Source organism: Acanthochromis polyacanthus, chromosome 9 (assembly GCF_021347895.1).
Source record: "Acanthochromis polyacanthus isolate Apoly-LR-REF ecotype Palm Island chromosome 9, KAUST_Apoly_ChrSc, whole genome shotgun sequence".
Taxonomy (NCBI): domain Eukaryota; kingdom Metazoa; phylum Chordata; class Actinopteri; family Pomacentridae; genus Acanthochromis; species Acanthochromis polyacanthus.
This window is the reverse complement of record NC_067121.1, coordinates 33,393,523-33,420,963: the sequence shown is the minus strand read 5'-3', so window position 1 is coordinate 33,420,963 and position 27,441 is coordinate 33,393,523. Positions and strand designations below refer to the sequence as shown.

Sequence of the window (27,441 nt, the reverse complement as noted above, 5' to 3'; positions counted from 1 at the left end):
TAGCATGTCGTCCGAAAATGGACAAAAAAGTCATAGTTTTGTATGTCGTCCGAAAATGGACAAAAAAAAGTCAGTTTAGTTTATCGTCCAAAAATGGACAAAAAGCGTCATACTTTTGGAAGTCGTCCAAAAATGTACAAAAGACGTTATATTTAAGTATGTTGTCCGAAAATGTAGACAGGAAATAGGAGAGAACAGTTGGGAGAAGACATGCAGCAATGGGCCACGAGCAGGAATTGAACCCTGGCCACTGTATTGGAGACCAGCCCTTGTAGACAGGTCACCCACTTAGCCTGTTGAGCTGTACGGACAGCCCACAAAAGGGACATTAAACGTCATAGTTTAGTATATCGTCCAAAAATTGACAAAAAGGTCATACTTTCGTGTGTCATCCAAAAATGGACAAAAATGTCATCGTTTAGTATGGCGTCCGAAAATGGACAAAAAATGTCATAAATTAGGAAGTCATCCAAAAATTCACAAAAAAAGTCGTAATTTAGGATGTCGTCCGAAAATGGACAAAAAAAACGTCATAGCTTAGTATGTCGTCCGAACATGGACAAAAAAGCCATAGTTGAGCATGTCGTCTGAAAACGGACAAAAACGTCATACTTTAGGAAGTCGTCCAAAAATGGACAAAAACGTCACACTTGAGGAAGTCGTCGGAAAATGGACAAAAAACGTCATAGTTTAGTATGTCGTCCAAAAATTGACGAAAACGTCATAGTTTAGTATGTCGTCCGAAAATGGACAAAAAAACGGTATAGTTTAGGATGTCGTCCGAAAATTGACAAAAACGTCATAGTTTAGTGTGAAGTCCAAAAATGGACAAAAACGTCATACTTTAGTATGAAGTCCAAAAATGGACAAAAACGTCATACTTTAGTATGAAGTCCAAAAACGTCATACTTTAGTATGTTGTCCGAAAAAAGGAGAGAACAGTTGGGAGAAGACATGCAGCAATGGCCCCAAGCAGGAATTGAACCCAGGCTGCTGTGTTGGAGAGCAGCCCGTGTAGACAGGTCACCCGCTTAGCCTGTTGAGCTATACAGGTAGCCCACAAAATGGACATTAAACGTCATAGTTTAGTATGAAGTCCAAAAATGGACAAAAACGTCATACTTTAGGAAGTCGTCGGAAAATGGACAAAAACGTCATGGTTTAGGATGTCGTCCAAAAATGGACAAAAACGTCATAGTTTAGGATGTCGTCCAAAAATGGACAAAAAAACGGTATAGTTTAGGATGTCGTCCAAAAATGGACAAAAAAACGGTATAGTTTAGGATGTCGTCCGAAAATTGACAAAAACGTCATAGTTTAGTATGAAGTCCAAAAATGGACAAAAACGTCATAGTTTAGTATGAAGTCCAAAAATGGACAAAAACGTCATACTTTAGTATGTCGTCCGAAAATGGACAAAAACGTCATAGTTTAGTATGTCGTCCGAAAATGGACAAAAATGTCATAGTTTAGTATGTCATCCAAATATCAACAAAAACATGTCATTTTTGCTAGAAAATGGAAAAAACTTCAGTTTAGTGTATCATCCGAAAATGGACAAAGGAAATAGGAGAGAACAGTACGGGGAACACATGCAGCAATGAGCCCCGAGCAGGAATCAAACTTGGGCCCCTGAGTTGGAGACCAGCCCATGTAGATAGGTCACCCGCTTAACCTGTTGAGCTACACAGGCGCCTCATAAAATGGACAAAAAAAAAGTCATAGTTTCGGATGTCGTCCGAAAACGGACAAAAACGTCATAGTTTAGCATGTCGTCCGAAAATGGACAAAAACGTCATAGTTTAGCATGTCGTCCGAAAATGGACAAAAACGTCATAGTTTAGCATGTCGTCCGAAAATGGACAAAAACGTCATTTTTTTCCAAAAAATGGACCAAAACGTCATACCTTAGGAGGTCGTCCAAACATTGACAAAAAACATCGATTATTGTGTCATCCGAAAATGGACATAAAACGTCATAGCTTAGTATGTCGTCTGAAAATGGACCAAAAAAAGTCATTTTTTTCATATGTTGTCCGAAAATGGACAAAAAACGTCATTTTTTTCAAAAAAAAGGAACAAAAACGTCATACTTTAAGAAGTTGTTCAAAAATGGACAAAGAACGTCATTTTTGGACTGAAAGGGGAAAACATGAAGCACAGGACAAAAGTTTGGGGTCCCCATATAGCTCATTGGGTTAAGCGGGCGACCCAGCAGCCCAGGTTCAATTCCTGCCCGAGGCCCTTTGCTTCATGTCTTCCCCCTTCAGTCCAAAAATGACGTTCTTTGTCCATTTTCGGACAACATAGTAAACTATGACGTTTTTTGTCTATTGTCAGACAACGTAGTAAAAAAAAAGGTCATACTTTACTATGTGGTCAGAAAACGGACAAAAACATCATACTTTAGTAAGTCCTCCGAAAATGGACAAAAAATGTCATCGTTCAGAATGTCATCCGAAAATGGAAAAAGAATGTCATTTTTGGACCGAAAATGGACAAAAATGTCATCGTTTAGTCTGTCATCCGAAAATGGACAAAACATGTCAGAGTTTAGTATGTGGTCCCAATTTTGCGAAAAAACACTATTGTATAGCATGTCGAAAAAAAAATGCCATTTTTACAACGTCGTAAAAACATGCCATATGATGAAATAATGCAAAGTAGGCTGTGAAAAACACTATAGAGCAGTTTTCTTTGGAAAAAAAAGAAATCATGATGAATTTTGTCAAACAAAAAAACATCATAGTTTAGTATGTCGTCTGAAAATAGAAAAAAAGTCAAAATTTAGTATCTCATCTGAAAATAGACAAAAAAACGTCAGTTTAGTTTGTCGTCCGACAACGGACAAAAACGTCCTAATTTAAAGTCGTCCGAAAATGGACAAGAATAGTCATAGTTTAGCATGTCGTCTGAAAATGGACAAAAAACATCAGCGTTCAGAATGCTGACCGAAAATGAAAAAAAACTTTAATGTGTCATCCTAACTTGGACAAAAAAAGTCACAGTTTAGTATGTCGACTGAATATGGACAAAAAAAACATCATTTTTGTCAGAAAACGGACAAAAAACCTCATAGTTTAGCATGTTACCCGAAAATGGACAGAAAATGTCATGGTTTAGCATGTTATCCAAGAATGGACAGAAAACATAGTTTAGTATGTCATCCGAAAATGGACAAAAAACGTCATAGCTTAGTATGTCGTCTGAAAATGGACCAGAAAGTCATTTTTTCCGTATGTTGTCCGAAAATGGACAGAAAATGTCATGGTTTAGCATGTTATCCAAGAATGGACAGAAAACATCATAGTTTAGTATGTCATCCGAAAATGGACAAAAAAGTCATTTTTGGACCGAAAATGAACAAAAAAGTCATCGTTTATTATGTCATCTGAAAATAGACAAAAATGTCTTCCTTCAGAATGTCGTCTGAAAATGGGGGAAAAAAACGTCATCGTTTAGTAAGTCGTTCAAAAATAGAAAAAAAAATGTCAGTTTAGTGTGTCATCCGAAAATGGACAAAAAAGTCATAGTTTAGTATGTCCAAAAAATGTCCTGTTAAGCATGTTGTCCGAAAATGGACAAAAACAGTTTAGTATGCCATCCAAAAACGGACCAAAAAAAAAAAATCTCAGTTCAGTATGTCGTCCAAAAAAATGGATAAGAAACGTCTGTCTCAAAATGGACTAAAACGTCATAGTTTAGTTTGCCATGCAAAATATGATCAAAATGTGACAATTGGCATCCGTGAATCTGTCTGTGTGAAATATTACTCAAAAACGGAGAAACAGATTTGGATGAAATTTTCAGGGAAGGTCAGAAATCACACAAGCACCAAATGATTAGATTTTGGCATTGATGCAGCTTATAATCTGGATCCATGGATCGGTTAAAGATTTCCTATTGCCAGATATAGCTGTCGGCACGGCGTCTGTAACCATGACGTGAACACTTTCAGTGACCCGCTGATGATCACATGATTGCGATCCTATGACAAAATGACTGATTTATCAATTGGAAATCATACAAGGAACAAATGAGTAAACTGTGGGGTGTTTCTGAGTCCCATCAATTCCTGCCGCCCGCTACATATTTAGGTCACACAGTGTAGCAAACCCCAGCCAGACACATTAAGTTCAGCCATCAGCCTTAGTTTGAACACAGATTCACCTTTCTGTCCTTTCCTCATTTCTTCCACCGAAAGAGCTTTTCCCCGCTAGGTGCGTATAAGTTTAGACATCCTCTGCTTGACAGCAACAGCATGTAAACGTTTTCTTTCATCTTTGTGAATTTTCGGACTTTTCGGCAGCGTCTTTGTCATGTCAAGCAACTGCTTCTTACGTTTCCTGTGTCGCTGGAATGGTTACAAAATAAAAGCCCCCTAACATTAAAAACCGGTCTTGAAAATAAAACCATGGAGAGAATGGTCATTTTAACACTAGCAAAACAAAGGCTTGCCAAAAGTGATGAACTTTATAAGAGTAATTCACATGCAATTCGGTATCCCTACATAACATCAACATGCAAAACACATGCCTGTGCTCAACGCAAGGTCATTTTTTTAGTAAAGATTTAAGCAGCTGTGGCAGAGTATTGTGCTCTCTATGTACTCCATTTACTAGTTAAACATAAAAACAAGACAAAACTGTAAATATTGAAAACATTCAAATTATAATATTGCATTAAAACATCCAAAGAAGTTGTTTACAGATATTTACTATTGTTCAAACCTAAAATGTTGCATATTAAAAATGACAAACATTTCTAAACTACTATTATATGGATTTTTCCTTTTTTGTTAAACTACAGATAATTACTAGTAAAAATTACAAAAAAACCCTGAAATCTACTTGTTAACCACAAAAAAGACTTCAAATTAGCTGAAGCTAGACATCTTATATGCATCGTATTTTCCCTTTCTTGTGGCAATGTTGTATGCATTTTCCCTGCCAAATAAACATTAAAATAAATATTTAAAAAAAACCAGACCAAAACTGTTAATGTCCACATAAATCTTCTGGATTTTCACATATGGGAATTAATAATACAGATATTACCCATTATTTTAAACAAAAATATATGCATAATAGGGGTTTAAATATTACAAATATCCTCTCAGTTCTAACATTCTAAATAACGTTTCTTTTGTCATAGCATGATTAACGTGATTTGATCTGAGCACAAAAAGCTGTGCAGCAACAGATTGGATACGACAAGAAGGCTTTTAAGCAACAATAATTTCTGCAAAAGAGTCAAAGTGTGGCATAAAATAGTGCACTAAGGGTCTTTTTAATTATAGTCAAAAATGTAATTTTAATGTTTTGTAATCTTTCCATCTATTGTTACATCACTTTCCCTGATGTTTAAGGTGTTTGCTGAATATCCATTTATTTGGGGAGGTATCATATGAAGTCAGAGTGTTGGTGTTTATGTAACACTTGGGCTGGAAAATGATGGACTTCTGGCTGGGTCACACCCATATATGAATTAGCGCTCATGGATACATATGAGGTTAATGTGAACATAAAGATTTGCTCAGCGATGTGGTTAAGAAAAACCACCAGAAGCTCAAAAAACACCACACTGCCTTCTGAAGGAAATTTCCAATCATAAACCCCACACACATGTTCGCACAATGAAGTCACAAGAGGCCCAACTATTCCATGATCCTGCAGGAAATGAGAGCGGCACCACTTTTACAGGATTCTTTTAGTGCCTAATAAACTAAACCAGCCCACTTTTACAGCGCGACACATTTAGATTTTGAGTTCCTTTAAAAAAAAAAAAAAATTGACTTCAGGAGAAGATCTTAATGCTAAACCACGACATTAAACAGACGGATCTGTGTTTCTTAGTGCATTTCTGTTAGCTCGGTTATTTTAAAAGTGTCCAAATGCAGCAGGGCAACATTCTCAGTGGGACTTTTAGGGGAATACACACAGTAAAAGAATTCAAGAGCCGACTCCACCTCCTGCTGCCATTACGTCACGACCCAAGCACCAAGCAACAGGGCAGAAAACAATCAATGGAAAAAGTGTTTAAGAGCGTCTTCAGTCAAACAGTCGCAGAGCAGATCGCAGCTACATCACCGAGACACAGTCAGTTGACAAGAAGGCCTGTGTTCAAGCAGGAGGGTGTAGCTCTGAAAATGTTGCTGGCCAACTGTGGAAGCTTGAGCAGATTTAATGTCTGATTATGATGAGTTTCCTCATCATCACCTCTAAGACCAAATTGTCATGTGGTTCTGAGTCAGTGTTGCAACAGATGACACTGTAAAAAGCCTGTTTATCTCCACACAACACGACCTACATTTCCTCAAATACCTCACCACACACACATACACCAAGCAGCACACACAGCAGCTTGTTCTGTCATGCGACTGGACAAAATAACACAAATACCACACAAGACAGCAGGAACCGGTTTGACGAGGATCAGAATTGTTGCTTTCTGTTCAGACCGCCTGAAGTTTTGATTTAATTTGGAAAAATATGACGCTGTTGAGTAAAGAACCTGTGAATGTCAATGCAGTCCCTCACTGTCATCAGGACCTTGTACATTTCTTTCTAAATGTCATTTTGCAGCAGGCAAAGCTGTGGACTTGAAGGTGGCTAACAAACTGAAAATCTAAAAAAAAAAATTTAACTTTTATGAATTTTTTAAATGCACTTTTATACTTAAAAAAACAACGTGTATCTGTTTTTCCTGTTCATTCACATTAAAGTTCAGCAGATGGGTTAAAAGAAGAGGAAACGTATTCTAAACTAGTCTGGTTCTTTTGATCTGGACAAAAGCAGAAGTGCTACATTTTAATTGTGGTTATCATAGTGCTCGCACAGTTCCTAAAACCAAACCAAAGGATTCAAAGCAAAGGTCAGAACCTGCCTGAAGAGCTTTTCTGACACTGAACTTGGCTGAATGGGGTCATTGGATTTCTGTGTCTGTGGTGGTACATTCGCCATGTGAGGATTCAAGAAGAGCTGATAAAAGACTCAAAACAGACAAATGAAGTTATGCTGCAAGAAGACAGCAGTTGTGCTGCGTGTGTTGAACTGGAACAGCCAACAAAGCTCCATCAATGAGAAGAACTGAGCACTCGTCAGTGTCCGGTCCGGTCTTTGGTTCATTTGGTCAAGTTAAGTCAAGTTTCAGATGGCAACGGTTGCACTGTTTCAAATGAACCGCACGAACAGAGCAGTTTAGTCAGATTTTGTAATAAACAAAACAAACCTACCAAGTGTGAACATGCTATTACAAGGGATTATATATGGTAACTTCCGCACACATTAAATATGGCGTTGTTCCCGCATCTCAGTGAGGTTGACAAGGATGTGGTTTTCACACGGCCAATCAGCAAAGATCACTCTACATTACAGCACACTACATCGTAGCATTTGACCAACCAGCAGAGGCTTGGAACGTATCAAAGTTTCTTTTTGGCTGAAACGTTCCCATTCAGCCAAGTTCAAAGTCATAAAAGCTCTTCAGGCAGGTTGTGACCTTTTCTATTTTGTTTTGCATCTTTTGGTTTGATTTAAGGAACTGTGTGAACATTAAGAGAACCAGGACTAAAATGTAGCATTTCTGCTTTGGTCCAGATCAAAAGAACCAGACTAGTTCAGAATGCTTCCTCTTTAACCCACCACACTGCATCGTAGCGTTTGACCAATCAGCAAAGGACGGGAACGTATCGAACTTTGTCTTTTCTCCGATGTTGGAAAAAGACGGACTTGCAGCTCGGTCCCCTTTCATATTTGTGGTCAAAACCAACCATGGTTAGTTGATGAAACTCACACATGTAGGGTTGAGTAGTTGTGCTAAGTGATGATAACCGGTAAGGAATCATATGTGGTTAACATGAAAATTGATAATTTTGAAAAAAAGTCACAAAAGTAAAAAACTCATGTCCTCCAATAACAGTATAGTGATTAAATTTTGAATTTCAAAGTATTTCAATGAGTGCCCTTTATAGGGATAAGTTTTCTTTTGTCTCGAGGCAAAAATAATCTAATGTCTTTAGAAGAAAAGGGAGGGTCTTTTTTTTTAGTATTATGAATCAGTTATGTCAATGCATACTGTTATTTACCCTTCTTTTGCAAATTCTTATCATTTGAGATTCTAAAATGTGAGACTTGGATGCTTTTCCTTTACTTTAAGGAACCAAAAAATGAACAGTGCTGTGTTCTAAATATTGGTAGACACATGACATTTGTCACTGCTTGAGAAAATACCCTCAGATTGGACAATAAAAGTCACAGACAACTAAATGTACAACTTTTACAAATTTGAGGTTCAACATATCACCTATCAGAACAGCTTCCATACAGTCCCTTATTGAAGCTCGGACATTTCAGCAGAATTCTTTGAATATCAGAGATTCCCCCTCGAAACACAATGCAAACTGATGCTGACTGATAAACTGTATTTTCATCAGCATCATGATTACAACATAAGCAGTAAACACATGCCTGGAATGCAATTAATAAGAATAACTGTTTTATCGACACAAGCCATGTTATCATTGACCTATCAGATAGAGCCTTGGGCACATGTACCCACAACCCTGGGTACATTCACACAATGGAATTAATCAGATGAAGCCCCAGATGCTGGTTAGTATGTTGGTAACAGGTTTCAGCGTCACTTATCTACACCATTCTGTAGAACATAATGGTCTGGCTGCACCTCAGTATCATTCTGCTATTGGGGGGGGAAAAAAAAAAAAAAACCCACACCAACTTCTTTGTATTTCTTTGAACTAATCCCAGGTATCTCAGATGGCAGGAGGTAAATGAGGGAGGCAGCTTCGATGTTCTGGTGAAACATTTGCATGCAGGGAGATGAGCACTGTGATTAAAATGGAAAATTAAATTTTAAAAACTAGCACAGCTGCCTCACTGCACGAGCTAATCCTCAGCAAAACGGGAAATTTTCTGTGTGGTCGTCGGCCACTCGGAGGTTGTTGTCGATATTTCCCATAGTGAAGCGGATTCTTAACACACTTATGCCTGCAGTCTACAGCCAAGGAGACGACTGAAGGTGTCAAGCACATTAAGTACGAAATAAACAAAAAGCCAGGAAAGTGTCAAGAGATTACTTTGTTGAATTCAGAAGGAACTTTATACGGGGGAGGGGGTCCTCGACTTATGTCAGAGTTCCGTTTCTTACGGCCTGACTTAAGCTGATTTGTTTGGAAATTTATACAAAGCAGTTACGTGCATCACGATATCGATCGACTCATCAGAAAAGTCATGAAAACGACTTTCAAGCATGTATGAGTTATACTACAAGAATATACAAGAGCAATCCGAGATTTCTGACCTCCACCAAGGGAAGATGTGGATGGTAAAGCAAGATCTTTTTTTGCAACAAGAAAAGTTAATGCTGTCATGATGATTGTCACTAAATTAAACGACATAAAAATCCGGATTCAGAATCAAGATCCTTATCCGGATCAACACAAAATTTGAATGGAGTCTTCCCTGGGCCAAGATCCACCTCTGGTGAAAATTTCATGAAGATCTGACAAGTAGTTTCCGAGAAATCCTGTCCACAGACACGCACACAGACAGACAAATAAATAAACGGACCCGATCGCATAACCTCCTTGGCGGAGGTAAAAAGAATATGCTGCACTGTTTTTACAACTTGATCTACTTGATCACGCTTGGGAGGCGTAACGAAGGACAAAAAGTTAGTGAATGTAGCACTATCCAAGGTGGCGTACAATCCGCGAATGTAAACAAAGCCAACCTATAGCGCCATGTGACGACGTGGTCGTCCGCTCCGTTCACCAACCAGTTCTGATGCAACAACCAAACGCCATTGGGTCAAGGATGTAAACAGAGGACACCCCCCCCCCATCTTCTTCTAGCCTTATTTAAATTAATGTTCTGTTTAACTGGTTGTGTGCCAATGCCTATTTGTTCAATTAAAGCATGTTTGACATAATTTAATTTCTTTATTCATTGAGTACAGCCTATTTAGTGCTTGGACTGTTAGCAGTGAGTCTGTCAAAGCAGGAAGTCAGAAACCACATTCCTAATACACTTAAATATTTGTTAACTTATCGTAAGTATCATCACAATGTTGAGGGAACAGTCTCACCCACAGGACTATCTGATTAGCTACATGTAAAACAGGTCTTGAAGACAAATATGCAAAAGTTCCGTTTTAAATTAAACACATGTAAAACAGAAAAGATATTGCAACAAAGCTTTGTGTAGTTTGTTATTCTACTTTTTAGCATCAAGATCTTCACAGATTTTCTCTCTCCTTGACGACTAATAATCGTGTCGGTATCAGCCCTGAAAAACAAATTAATCGACCCGTGGTGTGAGTGCAGAGGCTCACTGACAGCTGAATGAATGAACAAAGAGGAATTTGCAAGATTAGATGTCTGCAGCAGACGAAGCTGCAGTTTCAGGAACCCAGATGTACAACTGTTTGCCACCTCCTAAACTAGATCATCTTTAAAGTGCTCTACTTTTTTGTTTTACTCTACCCAAAATACTACTTTCTGTCCTGACTTCAAACAGTTTTAAAGGTTTTCTTCACCCAGATAATACTTTATAATGAACAAGTTATAGTGTTAAAGGTTTATGCTGCAAAAAAATACTCCTTGTAATTTTAATCTATTGTTAATTCTAGTGTTTTTTTCCACTAAGACAGATCTTTCTAAACAAGTTATGGGATTAAAGGCCCTTTTCCACTCAAAACTGTACACAGTTCATTTTTATTACTAGCTCAAAGTACCAACCATCACCAGACTACTGATGATTTTATATGTGGGGGAGCAGGTGAGAGGTGTTTCTGCTGCAGACTGGACATAAGATGCATTTAGGTCATGGCTGATGTCACTGGAACAAAGTCTCGGTCATTAAGAGAACCGCTATCACCCGAGTTTTCCTGGAGTGATGAGGCAAAATGTCTGTCTCTTTAAACACAAAAGAAAAATAACCGACACCTTTGCCATATTTATCCAGTCAGACAGCCCAGTGAAAAACAAATCTGCATCATCATAGTAACTACACTGAAAAAAAATATTTTTTAAATCTTAAAATATGTATATTAGGGACTGAACAATTATAAATAATATTAAACACATTTTTACTAATTTTTTTTTACATTAGTTATAACGTCTCATGGAAGAAAGTTTTATTTACATGTTGGCAGTTAAAAAAAAAAACACATCAAAGTTCACTGTACAATTTCACTGTTTTACTGTATGTAAATACACTAAAAATACAACAGTTTTACACAGATATCTGCTATTATTTTATATTTATTGAACACTGCAATATTATTTATTATTTTTTGGTATTTTTTCTGGCAGATGAACATATCTTTCACAGTTTCTTTGCATAGTGTATTTTCGCTTTGTTAAATTACCACCTCTATTTTTGTACTACATCATTGCTGACCTTCCTCTGCAGATTTTCACAAGCATTTTTTCCAGATGTGATTCATATCTAGGCTGCTTGTCAAACAGCTCATCAGTTAAACCACAGCTAAATTTAGACTCACTCGCTCTTAAAAAAATGTTTTCTCAGCTGAAACCTAAAAAATAAAAAAGGTACACAGTGAGGTAGTTCTATTTCTTTTAACGTTGGCTCGGAAGGCTGTCTCTAATATCTGAGGGGACCATTTTAGAGAGATTACAGTGGTAGAATTCATGTTTTAAAACAATATGGGGAAAAGTGACTAATGCTTTGGATATTCAGTGCAGAATTAAATTAACTTGGGTAAAGGACTGGTCTGTCCAGGTAGAAGAGAACCTCCTGATTTCTTTATTCTTTTCTGTATGTAGTTATTTATTATTTGCTGCTGTGAATTGTATCTTGGAGCCACTATGACTGTAGCACGTAAACTATGGTCCACTCTTGGTTTTTTTAATCTCTCTTTTCTCCCTGTTCTCAAAAATAAATAAAAAGAAAGTAAAAAAAAGAAAAAAAGATGGCTGGTAGATGGAAACACACTCCACCCTGTTCACCAACTAACAAAAGCCTTTTCAGGTGAGAACTCCACATCCACCTTAAACTCCACCATGAACACAAACATGACTCCATCTTAAAACCAGCTCCACTCACCGAATTCAGACTCGTCCACTCGTGTCCTCCGTGTTTCACTCCACAGATGAAATGAAATGAGAGCTTCTGCGCCGTCACCGTCCGACTCCCGGAGGACCGAACGAGTCCGGATGTTTCTCTTCCCTCCCGGTCTGTGCTTCTGCTCTCCCGGGTTCTGGGCTGCACTTGTAGCCGCACCCGGACGCGAAACAGCCGTGAGGAGTGTTTCCTGGAAGCGCAGAGATCAGGGTGGAGTCCGGAGGAATCTGTCACACTCACACCCACTGTGGGCGCAGCAGGCCGGAGAGGCGCTGACTCACTGCCAGCAGACACGCCTGGATCATAGAGGTGCATTACAACCACATGCACGTTAAGTGTTAAGCTTTAAAAAAATTAACAAATAAAAAAAGTAAAACAGTGGAATGCTGTAACATTCAAAAACTGGGAGAAAAGAAGCACAAATATAGAACAATAAATAAATAAATAATAGACAAGTGTTATTTGGAAAAAATCTATTCTGGATATGAACAATATTTACAGCTTTGGTCTCTTTTTTTGTTTTTCTTTCTATAGTCCTACAGTCCACATGTAAAATTAACCTTTTAATCTTTTAATTAATAAAACAAAACTGCCCCTTTCAGAGTGGCCTTTTATTGTGGGCAGTCTAAGGCACACCTGTGCACTAATCATGGTGTCTAATCAGCATCTTGATATGGAACACCTGTGAGGTGGGATGGATTATCTCAGCAAAGGAGAAGGGCACAGTGTCACAGATTTAGACAGATTTGTGAACAATATTTGAGAGAAATGGTGATATTGTGTATGTGGAAAAAGTTTTAGATCTTTGAGTTCATTTAATAAAAAATGGGAGCAAAAACAAAAGTGTTGCGTTTATATTTTTGTTGTGTATTACATGACGCAGGCGCAGAGGGAAGGGAAGAGCACACCCTAGAGGTACACAAAAATGGACTCAAACTGTAAAAGAACAAATTACTATTTGCATATATATATATTTTTTGAAGTGGACATTATGTACTTTTATGTAGTTTATCTCAACTAACAAGTTATGTCTCTATTAATTTCCAGCCATTGCTCTGCCTTCCTGCTTGTAATCAATAATACTGTGTTTAAATATCAATCAATAACAACACAATCATTTGTTTTACAATGCAAGTGATGTAACTTGCATGTCCCAGAAAGTCTTTAATTAGGATGTAGATTTTTTTAACACGTGCCAGAAGGATTGCTGTGAACCAGTTTGTTTACTCTTTATTTTAGGTAGCAGATTAGTTTTTTCTATCCTTTAAGTTTAGACTGATAAATGTTCATTTCCTTTTCCCATTTAATCTTAATATAATTATAAAAGATATAATGGTCTCCACAGATTTCCTTGAATCTTGTCTCCCTGTGTGTCTGTCACATTACACCAAGCACTTCATGAGGTTCCAAAACTTGTTTCCTCCTCAAAATACTCACTCAGCTTTTTCAATAAATGTGCTGACATCTGCAATCATGTCACTGAAAGCACCACATCCCCAATAATGTCTTCATGTTGATTTTGAAAAATGATGAGAATGAGACAAGATTTTAAAAATAAAATGTCATTTTATTCACCATGATCCTTATTTTTGTTCAAATCTCAAGATCAAGGTAATACTGAAATTCATGCAAGCTTCTGTATGATACAGACACACACACAAACAAACGCAACAATACTGTAAACAATCTGATTGGTGTGGATCTATGACTGTGACAGATCATTATTATTGCACTTGGTCCCAGTCAGCTCAGACATACTTGAGGACGAGCTTCTTGGTGAGAGTGTACTTGGGCTGTGGCATTTGCTTGCGATTCAAATACAGCCCTCTGCTGACCTCCCTGTTCACACGCGTCAGGACAGAGAGTATATCATCTTTCTCCGAGCTGCACAAAAACATTAGAAACACATGAAAAATTACAACTCCTGAATTGTAGGAATATTTTAACACAACATCCTGCTGTCTGATACATCTGAAAATAAAAGCAGACCCACAGATAAGTACAATGACTGAATGAATTTTAATCATGTGCCTTAGTCTGAGAGATGAGAAACATTATGTTGATTTTTCTGGAAAGAAAAGGGCTCACTTCACTGTCACAAAAAGCAGTTTTCAACTTAAACTAAGAGGCTATGGGTCCAATGTGTCAGGAACATGAGAGTTATGCATCAAAAGTTGGTCTTCCATTGACTGAATCATACTCTGTAACATTGAATAAGATTTGTTGGGTTTTGAATGCTTTTGGATTATTATAATTTACTCATTACCATGAACTGTGAAAATGGAATTAAACATTTTGCAATCAAAAAGACGTCACTATCATCTGTTTTCAGGTCAAGGACACAAAACAGATCAAACAGAGGAACATACGCAGCTTCATTCTGATAATTTTATGTCATGCAGTATAGATTTGTTTGAAAAAACAAACACTGTGCAGGAAACTATTTAATTCTGAGTCAGATATGTAGCATTTCTGGCTTCTTCGGTCTGTTAAAGTGATGGCATTCTGTCCAAACAGAGGTCACTTTTATGATAATGCTACTCACCACAGTGGCAGAAAGCCATGGTACATGCACAATATGCAAGACTGCATACTGCAAGAGTTATTCTGTGTTGAAAGTGATGCATAAATGTTACCAGGTCCAACCTAGTTAGACCGGTGTTGTGACTTTTACTGAAAAGTGAGCAGCTCAGATATGAAGCCGACAGGTTCAGATGCAGTCTGATAATAATAAGGAGCGCATGTCTGAAGGAGCCTAATGAGATTGTACTTTATGACAGATATTGTGATTAAACTGGTGTAAAGTGTGGTTTTAAAGTTCTGTCAAGAAACACCATAATCGTAAACGTTCTGGCTGTCTCTCACCTTCCTGCTGATTTGATCAGCTGCCTGCACAGCTCCTGGATGTAGATGGAGCCGGTGAGGGTGTTTCGAAACGACTTGCACTCTGGCACGGTGGCCATGCCTATCAAGAAGTCTGCGTCCCAGGGCACCGTCTCACTGCGGACTGCACCAGCGTCTTCTTCAAAGTGGCTTGTTCTTTCCACCTCCTCTGCTGCTGGTGTTGGGGGGCAAGGCACGGCTCCCTCCTGGTAGCCGGAACCCTGGCAGGCTTGGATGAAGAAGAGCTTGGGTTTCCCTGCCAAGGTGGGCGCTCTACCACTTTTGAAAGGCAGCGTCAGGTCTCGCAGAAGCACCGGCTGCTCATCAGTGCCATAGACACACTCATTTTCTCCATGGGAAAGCACACACACCACCTTAGATCAAGAGAAGACACACATTTTAATTGGTATTGTGTCTTAACGTGTCAATACTCACAACATTTACTAAAATTTTGCTGTTGTTAAATATGAACTGCAATTAATCACAGCAACTTGCAGGTTAATCACACTATGAAAGGACTACATGGTGACATTTTAGGAAATATGCTCCTCCACACTAAGAGTTAGATCAGATCGGTACACTTAATGAGGCAGCAACTGTTTCATAAACATTTGTAAATAAAAACTTAAGTTTAAATATGAAAAAGCTGGAGTTGGATGGTGGACTATCTTAATCAGCCCAAGCTTCTGGCTTCATATTTAAAACACATACATGAGAATGATTTGATCTTCTAGTGTAACTCTTAGTAATACTGCAAAAAAGTCCAAAATGCTGAACAAAGTGTATCTAAAAAGTCTCTGAAGGAATCAGAAAATGCATACCAAGGCATCGTCATTCATAAAATTTCTTTCACCCAGCTTTTGCATCTCAGCTCGCATGTCACTCGCAGTCAGGTTGTTGCGTATCTTTACGTCAAAGCCAAAGTCGGTGAACACTTTGTTCAGAGTCTCTGCGTCACATAGAAGAGAGGCAAATGGTATAAAAGCATATCAGTGGAGTGCATCATCATATAATAGCATTAAGGCTGAGAATCCTGATTGGACCAAGGCTGAATAACTAACAGATAAAATAGTCACGGTTCAAGTACAATAACACATACTTGCATCCTCCTGAGTTCCTTTTCTACTCGACAGGCCTGTTCCCGGAAAGTCCTCATTGTTGATGACCACACACAAACCACGAGGTTTATGAGTCAGATCATAGTAGTCTGCCTACAGAGCAGAAGCACGCACACACAGGCAATCAGAAATTTTAATTATTAAGGAAAAGAATGGCTGAATGACAACATGAGAGGTATTCATGATTCTATGAACAGGTTACCGGATCAGAAAGTGAGGGCGTCTCTGTCGTCGACTGTGCATCAGAATAAACACTCTCTGACCCATCTGAAGAACAAACACAATATAAACTTACATCTTTAGCATAGCAATAAAAATATCATGGCCGTAAATATATAATGTTTTATAAATTGATTATCAATTGAGTTGTTGAAAAAGCCACTTACAGCTGGGCTGAGCCTCAGACATGGACACAAAAGGTTGTGGCTGAGGAGTGTTGTTGACCCTCTGTTGGAAAACCAGTGATAGCAGTCAGTAAACTAATGTCAGGATAAACTGTTCAGAAACACACATTTACACACACACACACACACACACCTGGGCCTGGGGATCCACGCTGACAGGTAGACTGTGTTGATGCTGGTGCACCCCTGCAACGAGTAAAATCATTTGACTGATTTCACAAATAGAAAGTGTTTGAGTGTGTGCATGCTTCTGTGTAAATGTCGGTCTCATACCTTGCATGTATTTCTGCACAGTTGTCGCCAGCTGTTGATCTATCTCCAGCAGTATTTCATGCAGCTCAGTAAGATTTGTATTTGATAGCAATCCTACCTTTTCCATTTCAACAAACACATCCAGGACGGTCTGTAATTGACAAAGAAGATGTTTTTTTTCTAGAAGCTTTGCAGTTACATTCCGAGTTGCAATCATTTCTGCTGCATAAAATGGATCTAGTGAAGAATTGTCTGTATCTAAGTAATGAATAATAAAAAAAAAAGTCGCTAGCCAGCTCTTTGCAAAAAAAAAACAAAAACAAACATAATTCAGTTTTATTTTGATACGGGAAGGTTGCATGTTAAGACATGAAACCACTTATTGATTTATGGATGAAGCTCATCTTTGCTATTTAAATCACAACTGAATTTCCATTTACAAATGTAAAAATATTATTATACTCGTCAGCAGGCAAAACTAAACTGAGATAGCTCATGATAAAAATATGCTGTATTTGACAAAAGACGTCACCTAGACTGTAAGTAAACTTAGAAGTTAGCATTGCACTTTGGAAAACTCTAAGTAGTATGTTGTGTGATTCTGATGGTATTCTCTGTCGATTAAAAAAAAGGTGCAATTATAATAGTAATATGCCGGGCAGAGTGAGGAGAGTTTAAGTGTTAAACACACATTTAGTACCTAGTGTTGTGTATAAACTGTTTCCCTGAAAAGAAAAAGCTCTAGTTGATGTGTCACCATTACTTATGTAACCCCTTTCTGTGGGTGTGGCAAATTGATTTTCAAAGTGTTAGCTAGGTGTTATGAGAGGGTTCTTACACTACACATCTCCATTTTTCTGCGCTGCTCGTTGTTCAACAGAAACTTAAACTGGTTCAGATTCTCCTGAGTCATGTCATCATATATCCTGTACAGCATCACCCTGAAGAAAAAGAGACAGAAACACAAAGACGCCACAGATTAAGGCCTGAAACTCTTTGAAATCAAACTGACAATGTTTCAGTTCTGTTGCTGAATTGCCAATACTGTTTGTATGCTGGAATAATAAAATCAGTTTTTTCTGCTTTTACCTGTATTCTGACAGCAGAGGCCGAGCATCTGTTTCCTCTGTTTGTCTGCTGTCTGTCTCTATGAGGCTGAGGAGATCTGCTCGATGGATAGTGCGGAGCAGCTGTGTGAGGAAAAATTTGTTCTCCAGCAATTCTTTTTCTTCAAGTCTCAAGAACAGCTGTTTCGCATCCTTGATCTGTAGCACAACAACCAAGAAACAAACAAACAATGGTTCACTTAAACAAATCCATCTGTGAATGTGAATATATGGAGTGTCTATAAGGTAGCACGCTGTCAGTCTCATCTGTGACATTTTCCTCAAACATGGCAGAAAACAGTATGAAACATGTGATGCTCACCCCCTCCAGGCGTTTCCCGCTGATGACATCCCGACACAAGAAGCAAAGCCCTGCCACCTCAGAGGAGTCCAGCTCCTCGTCTATGCGGGACAGTAACCGCCTATCCATCAGGAACCCACTCCCACCAGCACCAGCCTGGTGCTCAGCTCCCAGCACTCTACAGGTTAGGGTTGCTAGAGTAAAAGAAACAAACAAGACGGGAAATCAGAAACAACTTCAGATACCATGTAAAGTGCACATTTTTAGAAGAAACTGTGTTAGAAACAACTGGATTCTAATCAAAAAACGGGGTAAGAAAACAAATAACGTAGTTTTGGCAAAAACGTAATGAATTTACTAAAGATCACATTGAGGCTATAAACAAATGACACATCATACTACACTTCTGAACATCACCTCTATACTTGATATGGTTACAGGAAAAATAGAGAAACATTCATTTACACCGGTGGTATAAAATCTACCAGAAAAGCACCTCATTGTTGAGCCAGAAAATGTCACTGAGTTACTATCTTTTCAACCAACCTACCTACAATCTGAAACTATGAGACAGAAAACGTGTCTGGTTTAGAGCTTTTGATGTTTGTGCATCCTAACTTTGACCTGATTGACAAACAGACTTGCAACGCTTGGATTTCCATTTAAATTGCTTTTAAAAGTACACCTCTATCAAAATACAGTCTCAGACTTAGCTTTTCTGCGTGGTACAGTGGTATGCTGTTAGCCACCTTTTACCATAGTCTGTGTATAGAAAACATGAACACAGCCACAGTGAGGTCTTATACTGGTTTGTGAACTTTTGTTTTAAATTGTCAAGTTTAGAATTTGGCGGGGACGATCTTACTCTTTTGAAACCAGACAGAACAAGTAAGCAAGAATCTGACTAAGAACTTAAGAACACTACACATGGTGATGCAGCAGCTACTTGTCTAGAAGTATAGAAAGCACTATAGACGCTAGTGATTGTGACCCCAAACTCATTAGGAAATTGTTTACTGAGGTGACAGATGAAGTCAGAAGAAGCATCATTGTCTCATTCAATTAAACCTACAGGTTTAAGTCACTTTTGCATTGGCTTCGCTGCACTATCAAACACTTTTGACACAGCCAGGCTCTCTTGGTGCTCGTCAGCTTGACAAAATTTGAAACCCCAGTCAGAGATAATGGGTATTGTGACAATGATTTTGAACAATCTTCGCTAACCCTGGTTTCATCATTATTCAGGCTCTGTGTGCACTTTCATAAAAGGAGGCATTCGACATGTGATTTGATTCCTGTTCTGCACAAAAAAAGACTCATCGCCTGCTTTCTACTTTAATTAAGAAGAACAGGTTTAATGGAGAGCTGTGAGGAATATAAATATTTATAACAGCAAAAAGTGCCATTACTGCAAGCAATGCAAGACAGAAATGCTGGCAGAAAACTGTCAGTGATGTAAATTTATATATATTACCACCCAGTGCAGTCTTTCTGCAGCTGCTTATTTCTAACATGACAGTTACGTAAAATTAAGGTTATTGATTGATCAATCTATGTGATAAATATCAATAGACTACATAATTTACAACATGTAGCTTATGAGCTGTAATGCCAGCTGGGTGATAAAGACTCGGCAACAAAACAGCAACAAGTATAAAACCATATTTACGCATATATGCATATTTATATCTTGACTTCATGGCAAAGAAAATAATGGAGTAGAGAAAATACGATTTGACGTTAAAGAGCATCACAGGGCTGCATAAATAATGTTTTTCCAGTAACTTCACTCATTATGTTGTTTATACACATAATATATATAAAACTTGCCCCTAATTTGCAGCAACAAGAAGTACAAGACAAGATGTATTTCATAACTCATTTATAGATTTACTTTTTTTAAGGTAATATCATTTCCCAGAGGTTTAATGCTTTATTGCATGTTTTTGTACTGGAAAATTCCTCTCTGTTGTAAAGTTAAACAAACACTAAAGAACAAAATATTGTAAAATAGTAAAATGCTCTACCTGTAATTCATATCTTTGTTGTTGTAAGGATTAAGGGACTGACAAAATAAGTTCTTTTATTCATTATAATCTTCCGATTAATCAGTCATCGGTATTTTTTTCTGCCAAATATCGGAATCGTCCTCAAAAAATCCATATCGGTCGGGCCTTACCATCAACTGAATGCATGTAGGTTCGAGTGGCAATACAATGTATACACTTTGACGACTGTAAACAGCTTCATTATTTTTATCAGCTGAAATCTCAGAGAATTGGTGAAATGGTGGCACTTCTTACAGCTGATTTAAATCTAAAACTCCACACATAACTTAAAGCAGCAAAAAATAACATAGTGACCAAGCAGGTTAAAAGGTGACACTGAAGACTTTGCCTTTAGGTTCAACAGGCCTGCTACCCCATTAATCTCACATGGTAGTGCAGCCCTCTGGAGGCCATATTTTATACACATTATAGCAATATCACACCTGTAATTCTTTTTAAGTCTATTTCTTTTGCTTATGTTCTTCTTAGCATTAATAGAATTTTATAGGGTTCACTTTCTCCTTATTGTTGCTTTCAAAAGCGTTTATTCTAGTGCTATACCAACCTTTACAGTCACTAAAACCAGACTAAACAAAGTAGTGTTTTGGATTTTAGGGGCCTTTTTTTAACAATACAGTATCGCAGGTACTTTATTGTTATGAAGCTACAAATGAGGACAAAAGTAACAAATAACAGCATAAAATATATTCCAAATGAGCCAGAGTTCTTCAGATATATATAGAGATTGACTTGAAGTAAAACACTAAAAAGAAAGCTCAGTTCTTCGGGGACTTGGTGCTAACATTGACAGTATGCTAAAGTGACGTCTCTGGGAGAATTCCAGCCACGGCCCCCCAACGTCTGTTTGACTTCACGATGTGTTCAACCACACCTTTATAAAGTTTCTCTCAAGCCTAGGGTGTACTACTACATACACAGTGTACTTTTAAACCAGTTTAGAGTACATTAAAGTCGAGGTGTCTTGTGTCGCCTGAAGCAGCGTCAACCGCCAGTTGAGTTTTACTACGACGTTAAAACTTACCGCTGCCGACTCGCCAGCCACCGAAACTATACGGCCACAAAAGCGAAAAGACGCGTCTTCCGTATGTCAGTAAAACTACTTCAACTTACGAGCGAAAACTGAACAAACTAACTCTTGTATTTAGCTGTTGTTCTCCGTGTTTCAGCCGTTGACTTTCTGCCGCTCAGAGTTTCACTTTCAGAGGAAGTGAGCGCATGTCTGTTCGTTTCCACACAGGTCGCCTCAGCTGTGTTCAACTTAAAAAAAAAGCCTTCTAAACAAAGCAAATATATTTCAGTTACCGTTTAATTCTGCCCCGTAGCTCTTACATCGGTTTATTTTAAATCTACATTAAATCTCAAGGTGATAGCGCATTTCATATCGTCACACATCTTCCTGTTTACAATTGTACACTTTTATTTTGAAGGGACACTGGTGGCTTTGGCACACAGTTACCGGAACTGCCTTGCACAAACCGTAACTCCAAACGGTGTTATTGACACAAATCAGTTTATTCAGATCACTAAAGTTCTCTGAAAAGATCACACAGCCACAAATTTGAAAGTTACTGCTCCTCTCCACTATGTTTCCCTTCTTACCACTAATTATCTATCATTTAAAAGAAAAATAAAAAAACAAGTGTGAATATTAAACTTCAGTGTGAGTCAATGTGATAAATTAACTGGGAAAAAGGCTGAGTTTTGAAACATGTGAGATGTCCCCTTAAGTGTGCCTTTAAAGCGACTCGGCTTTTGGGTCTGCTTCTGGAGGACGGCGAGATGCAAAAGGAAGGAAGTATTCTCTGGCAAACTGAAAGACGTCATCAGGTTTCCTCAGCAACAAGAACTGCAGGAAGTCAGACATGAGGGCCCTGATCTCTGGATGCTGTCTCAGGTATGAGGCGTGACCAGCCTTCAGTTCCTCCTGTCACAACAAGACATAAACACATTCATGTTCTGCAGTATTTAAATGGATTACAGGGTAATAAAACACATGTGAGAAGAACCTGCATTATTAAAGTAAAGTCTGACTGAACAAATTATATCAAGTTGTATCATCTGAGAACTTTATCGGTCACCTTTCTGTCCAGGAACTCTGAACGCATCTGCATGTCTTCTTCCCACATTAGGGGGATCTTTTCAAAACCTAATGCACATACACACACACACATAAACAGCATCAGTTTCATTTGAAGAATTCCTGTTTTCTCATTGTGAGGTAAAACTTACCTTTTTCTATTTTTGATGGAAGCTCCAGAAGCATCATGGTGACTGGTGATCCCACCTGCACTCTGCTGGCCAAGTGTCTGATTACAGAAAATATACTCACCAATTTGTTTGAAGCGGCTTTGCAAATGCAACACACATGAAAAATAACTAAAAACATGAGCATAAAAGCTAAATTATCTTACTTATCATCTTAAGGTTTTCTCATCAGGATGAAGGCCTAAAGATGATTTTATATATTTATGGTAGACAGGTCACAAATCTTTTGTTTTCCCAGTTTGCATGCAAATTCTGCTTGGATCTCTCCCAGTCTGTGGTGGTATTATATTCAAAGATTTAGTATATAATGTAATGTTTGGAGTCCAAACTTTTTACTGGTAGTGTATAGTCACTGAGCTCACCCGTCATCCAGGAAGTAGCAGTGCCAAGCGGTAGGACTGTCCTCCACAGAATGAACAATCCTCTCCACCCCAAACACCTCCAGTGTCTCACCTCCAACCTCCAGCTGCTTCACTCCCAGCTCACTCTGCCCAAAGACACAAAACAATCACATTTCACCATTCAAATAAGTCAACGATGGACTAAGAAGTCTGAGTCTGACATAATAACTCACAAAGGTGGTGTGGATGACGTGCAATCGTTGGTCCAAGGAGACAAACGTCATGTTTTCTGGCACCTTCTTCCTCAGAGCCATGAGACGCATCAGCAGCAAGGTGGAGCCCTCAGTTACCAGCCCTCTTAGGACTGACATGGGATGAGAAACACTCTCCTTTGTCACCTCCTGTTGACGCACAAAAGAAAGCTTACAACTCACTGTAACTTCCCAACTGCAGGTTTGTTGACATCAAGAACAAGCACGAATTGACGGATATTTCAGGGCCTAATTTTGCTAAATAGCGTCTGTAATACTGCTTTGTTAGTGTGTCATGCAGCTGTTCTCATGACATTGCTTCCCCTCTTACCTCTCCCACAGTTGTGACTTTATCGATCACCATCTGCCCGTCACGCTGCACCATGTGACACCTCTTGTCCAGACTGTGGCCGTTGACCTGAGGAGGGGATTCAGGAGGAAAACATAAGGATGGAAGGAAAGTGTAATGTTTTTATGTATAGTGCAACTGCTGAGCAAAAATGTCAAAGCAGTCAAATTTAGTCATAGAAAACATTTAAAAACAAAACACAAATCGAAATGAAATAGGATATTAAGCTCCACTTGAATCAGATGGTCAATGAAAAGAGGTGGGTCTGAAGGAGCAATTAAAACGTTTTTGAAGTTCTGAAGAGGTCTCACATGGTTTCAGACATTAGAAGTAGTTATTACGACGGTTTGATTGCGTCTAATTTTGAGGCTGGATCTTGAAAAACATCTGGTTGGTCACCGTCTCTAACTTAGATGTGATGGTGTGAAAGTGTTGCTCAGTAAAGTGGCACCAATCCATTTAAAACCCTAACAACAACACATAAAAATCAAAAATGTGACAGGAAGAGAGAAAAATGTGGTATAAATATGGATGGCGGATGAGCACAGTGTTTTTATGTAGAGTGCAACTGCAGATTCATGTGAGCAAAAATGTCAAATTTATTTACAGAAAACTTCTTAAAGCACAAGTCAGATCTAAATAAAATGAATAAAATAAGTTGTTAAACTCTACTTGAATGAAATGACAGCAAACAAAGGTGGGTGATAAACAGTGATTTCAAACTTTCCATAGTCTGTCTAGTTCTTATGTAGAAAAGTGAACGACTTCAGATGTTAGAAGCAGCTACTGCAATGGCTTGATTGCATCTAATTTTGAGGTTGGATCTCGAAAAACATCTGGTTGGTCGACAGCAGTGCTCTCACTTAGATGTGATGGTGTAAAAGTCCTGTTAAGTAAAGCGGCACCAACCCATTTAAAACAAATCTTGGAGTCAAAAATGTGACTGTTGGAAGCTTGACTCACCTTGACATACTCGTGGAAATCTTCCTCCAGCACCTCCAGGTCAGAGGTTAGGTAGGCTGAAATGACCAAAGAGGGCAGGCGTTAAAGGAAGCGTGCTGACAAACCTGTATTTTAAATGGAAAATAGCAGATTTTAGGTGGTCTTACCTGTCACTGTTGTCCCACAGGGGCAGTTATCAATGGCTCCGTGGCTCTGAGCATGCAGCAGCAGACAGGGTTGCTGGAGTCTGCGGCCAAACTCCACCTGAACACTGAACTTTCCCAGATCTCTGCCTCCTTCAGACACAGTCACCAGAGAGTCTGCAAACATGCACTTCTGAGGCTCTGTGGGAAATGTGAAGACATCAAGCTGTGATATGAAATATATTCAAAACTCGTCTGACCTTTACTGCTGCTCACATACAATGAACAGTGTCCAGTTTGTTTTTAATTCCCCCCACTGGAGCGTCTCAAGATGTGCCATAAGCAGGTGGTGGGAGTCCAGGCGCACGCAGCTCTGGTCTCCTACTGGCCTGAAGTTAGAGCAGAATTAAGGACTCACCGATGCTGGACATGAATGCGATTGCTTCTTCTGACGCTTTTAACTCCTGTCCTTCAGTCCCCGCTGAGGCACCGACAGGAGCCACGTCTTCCTGCGGGGCTTCCATCATTAACGCTGCCCGTATTTAGTGCAGGTGCTCCCGGTTTGAAAAAGAAAGAAGTCCCTGCGCAGCCGGAGCAGCTTCACAAGACAGACTTTTGTTGCGACCCACAGCGTGTTCTCGTCATATTTTAAACAGTCTTCTGCTGTACTTCTGTGTGCGGCTTGTTTTCAGGGAAGAAGACGAACGAATCCGAGTTGTCATGGTAACGACGCTGTGGTACCGTAAATGCTGAAGTGTTAGCGCAGCATGAATTGTATGTGATGCGCAGGGAGAAGTGGTAGTCAAATACAGTGAAAGTCTGCAAAAGTCTACTGTGTGAAGGCCATGGTGAAGTTTTAACTGATAATATACAAACAAAATTCAACTAAAATTAATAATATATCTATACCATGGAAATGTCTATGAAAAACAGAAACATTTACATTTTGTTGTATGCTGGTAACTCAAAGAAAGAGCTGCTAAACTAACTGCATTCATTGTTAATCACTGATATTAAACATCTATTCTATTCTATTCTATTCTATTCTATTCTATTGTTGTATTTAATAAATATGTGATATTGTACAATGATAGAAGTTAATCATTTACAATGTAATGAATTGTCCTGATATTATTAAATTGTTGTTACACAGTATGCTGCCATATTGACAGTTTTTTTTTACAATAAAAATTGATGACTATCCCTTTGCAGTTGGACTGGCCCAATTTACCTGATAAGCGTCCCATTTTACCTGAACTTTGCTTGTGTAAAAAAATTGGCACAGCTGACGTATCAAGACCTGTAGGAACTAAACAATCCTATTTACTAGATAATTTCAATGCAAAATTAAAAGAAAACAACCATTACTAGCCATAAAACCACATTTTAATAGAATACATTGTTTTTTGTTAGTGCTTCAAGCGATTTACCAAAAAGTGGCCCATTTTAGCTGATATCACCCTGCATCTTAGAAAGGACCATACAGTGCCTATCATAAGTATTCACCTGCTTTGATGGTTTACCCTTTTATTGCTTTCATAAATCAATCATGGTCAATAAAATTTACCTTTTTTAACAAAAAAAAATATTGGAAAAAACTCTTTAATGTCAAAGTGAAAACAGATTTCTATAAAGTAATGTTAATGAAAGAAAATTATATAAATGAAAATAATTGTTTGCATAATTATTCACCCCCTTCAAGTCAGTATTTTGTCGATGCACCTTTGGCTGCAATCACAGCAGTGAGTCTGTGTGGATAGGTCTCAATCAGTCTTGCACATCTGCCCACTGCAATTTTGCTCCATTCTTCTTTGCAAAACTGCTCAAGCTCTGTCAGGTTGCGTGGGTATCGGGCATGAACAGCCCTTTTCAAGTCCAGCCACAAATTCTCTATAGGATTGAGGTCTGGGCTTTGACTCGGCCACTCCAGAACATTTACCTGGTTCTTTTTTAACCATACCTGTGTAGCTTTTGCAGTATGTTTTGGATCATTGTCTTGCTGGAAAATAAATCTTCTCCCAAGATGTAGTTCTCTTGCAGACTGAAAAAGATTGTCCCCCAGGATTTCAGTGTATTTTGCAGCATTCATTCTGCCCTCTATCTTTACAAGCCTTCCAGGTCCAGTTGCTGAGAAACATCCCCACAGCATAATGCTGCCACCACCATGCTTCACAGTGGGGATGGTGTGTTTTTGGTGATGTGCAGTGTTTGGTTTCCGCCAAACATGACGTCTTGTCTGATGGCCAAAAAGCTCAATTTTGGTCTCATCAGACCAAAGAATCTTCTTCCACTTGACCATGGAGTCTTCCACGTGCTTTTTGGCAAACTCTTGTCGAGATCTAATATGACTTTTCTTCAACAGTGGCTTTCTCATTGCCACTCTCCCATAAAGCTTTGACCGGTGAAGAATCCGGGCAGCAGTTGCTACATGCACAGTCTCTCCCATCTCAGCAGCTGAAGCTTGTAACTCCTTCAGAGTAGTTGTAGAGGTCTTGGTGGCTTCTCTCACTGGTCTCCTACTTGCACGGTCACTCAGTTTACGAGGGCGGCCTGATCTAGGCAGATTCACACAAGTGCCATATTCCTTCCATTTCTTGATAATTGATTTCACTGAACTCTGGGGGATGTTCAGTGCCTTGGAAATTTTTTTGTAACCATCCCCTGAATTGTACTTCTCAATAACCCTTTCCCTGAGTTGCTTAGAGTGTTCTTCTGTCTTCATGGTGTAATGGTAGCCAGTAATACTGATCAACCACTCTCTGGACCCTTCAGACAGGTGTTTTACAACTCAATCACTTGAAACACACCCACACCACTCAGGTGATCTTTATTTCACTAATTGTGAGACTATTGGCAACAATTTGATGGACCTCTATTGAATTAGACCATTAAATTAAAAAGGGGGTGAAT

The 27,441-nt window shown here is 38.7% G+C and overlaps 3 protein-coding genes across 3 annotated transcripts in view; all 3 read right to left on the bottom strand.

Moving 5' to 3' along the window:
- Window positions 1-12,362, bottom strand: part of tmbim1a (transmembrane BAX inhibitor motif containing 1a) — a 38,451-nt gene extending 26,089 nt beyond the window's left edge. The window contains exon 1 of the mRNA XM_051953582.1: window positions 12,090-12,362. The gene's annotated coding sequence lies outside the window, so the exon portion shown is untranslated. The remainder of the gene's footprint in view (window positions 1-12,089) is intronic.
- Window positions 12,363-13,653: 1,291 nt separating this feature from the next.
- On the bottom strand, window positions 13,654-21,473 carry casp8 (caspase 8, apoptosis-related cysteine peptidase). Its single transcript, XM_022195254.2, has 12 exons — window positions 21,262-21,473; window positions 18,193-18,365; window positions 17,854-18,029; window positions 17,603-17,705; window positions 16,786-16,915; window positions 16,646-16,698; window positions 16,495-16,555; window positions 16,311-16,375; window positions 16,090-16,201; window positions 15,812-15,939; window positions 14,973-15,364; window positions 13,654-13,991 (listed from the first exon to the last, which is right to left on the bottom strand). Exons 2-12 carry the CDS (start codon window positions 18,298-18,300, stop codon window positions 13,856-13,858), a joined length of 1,464 nt encoding a protein of 487 aa, XP_022050946.2. The 5' UTR covers window positions 18,301-18,365; window positions 21,262-21,473; the 3' UTR covers window positions 13,654-13,855.
- Window positions 21,474-21,733: 260 nt separating this feature from the next.
- catip (ciliogenesis associated TTC17 interacting protein) lies at window positions 21,734-25,261 on the bottom strand. Its single transcript, XM_022195255.2, has 9 exons — window positions 24,950-25,261; window positions 24,556-24,732; window positions 24,410-24,465; window positions 23,429-23,515; window positions 23,080-23,247; window positions 22,868-22,992; window positions 22,470-22,546; window positions 22,319-22,386; window positions 21,734-22,164 (listed from the first exon to the last, which is right to left on the bottom strand). Exons 1-9 carry the CDS (start codon window positions 25,056-25,058, stop codon window positions 21,976-21,978), a joined length of 1,056 nt encoding a protein of 351 aa, XP_022050947.2. The 5' UTR covers window positions 25,059-25,261; the 3' UTR covers window positions 21,734-21,975.
- Between the last annotated feature and the right edge of the window lie 2,180 nt (window positions 25,262-27,441).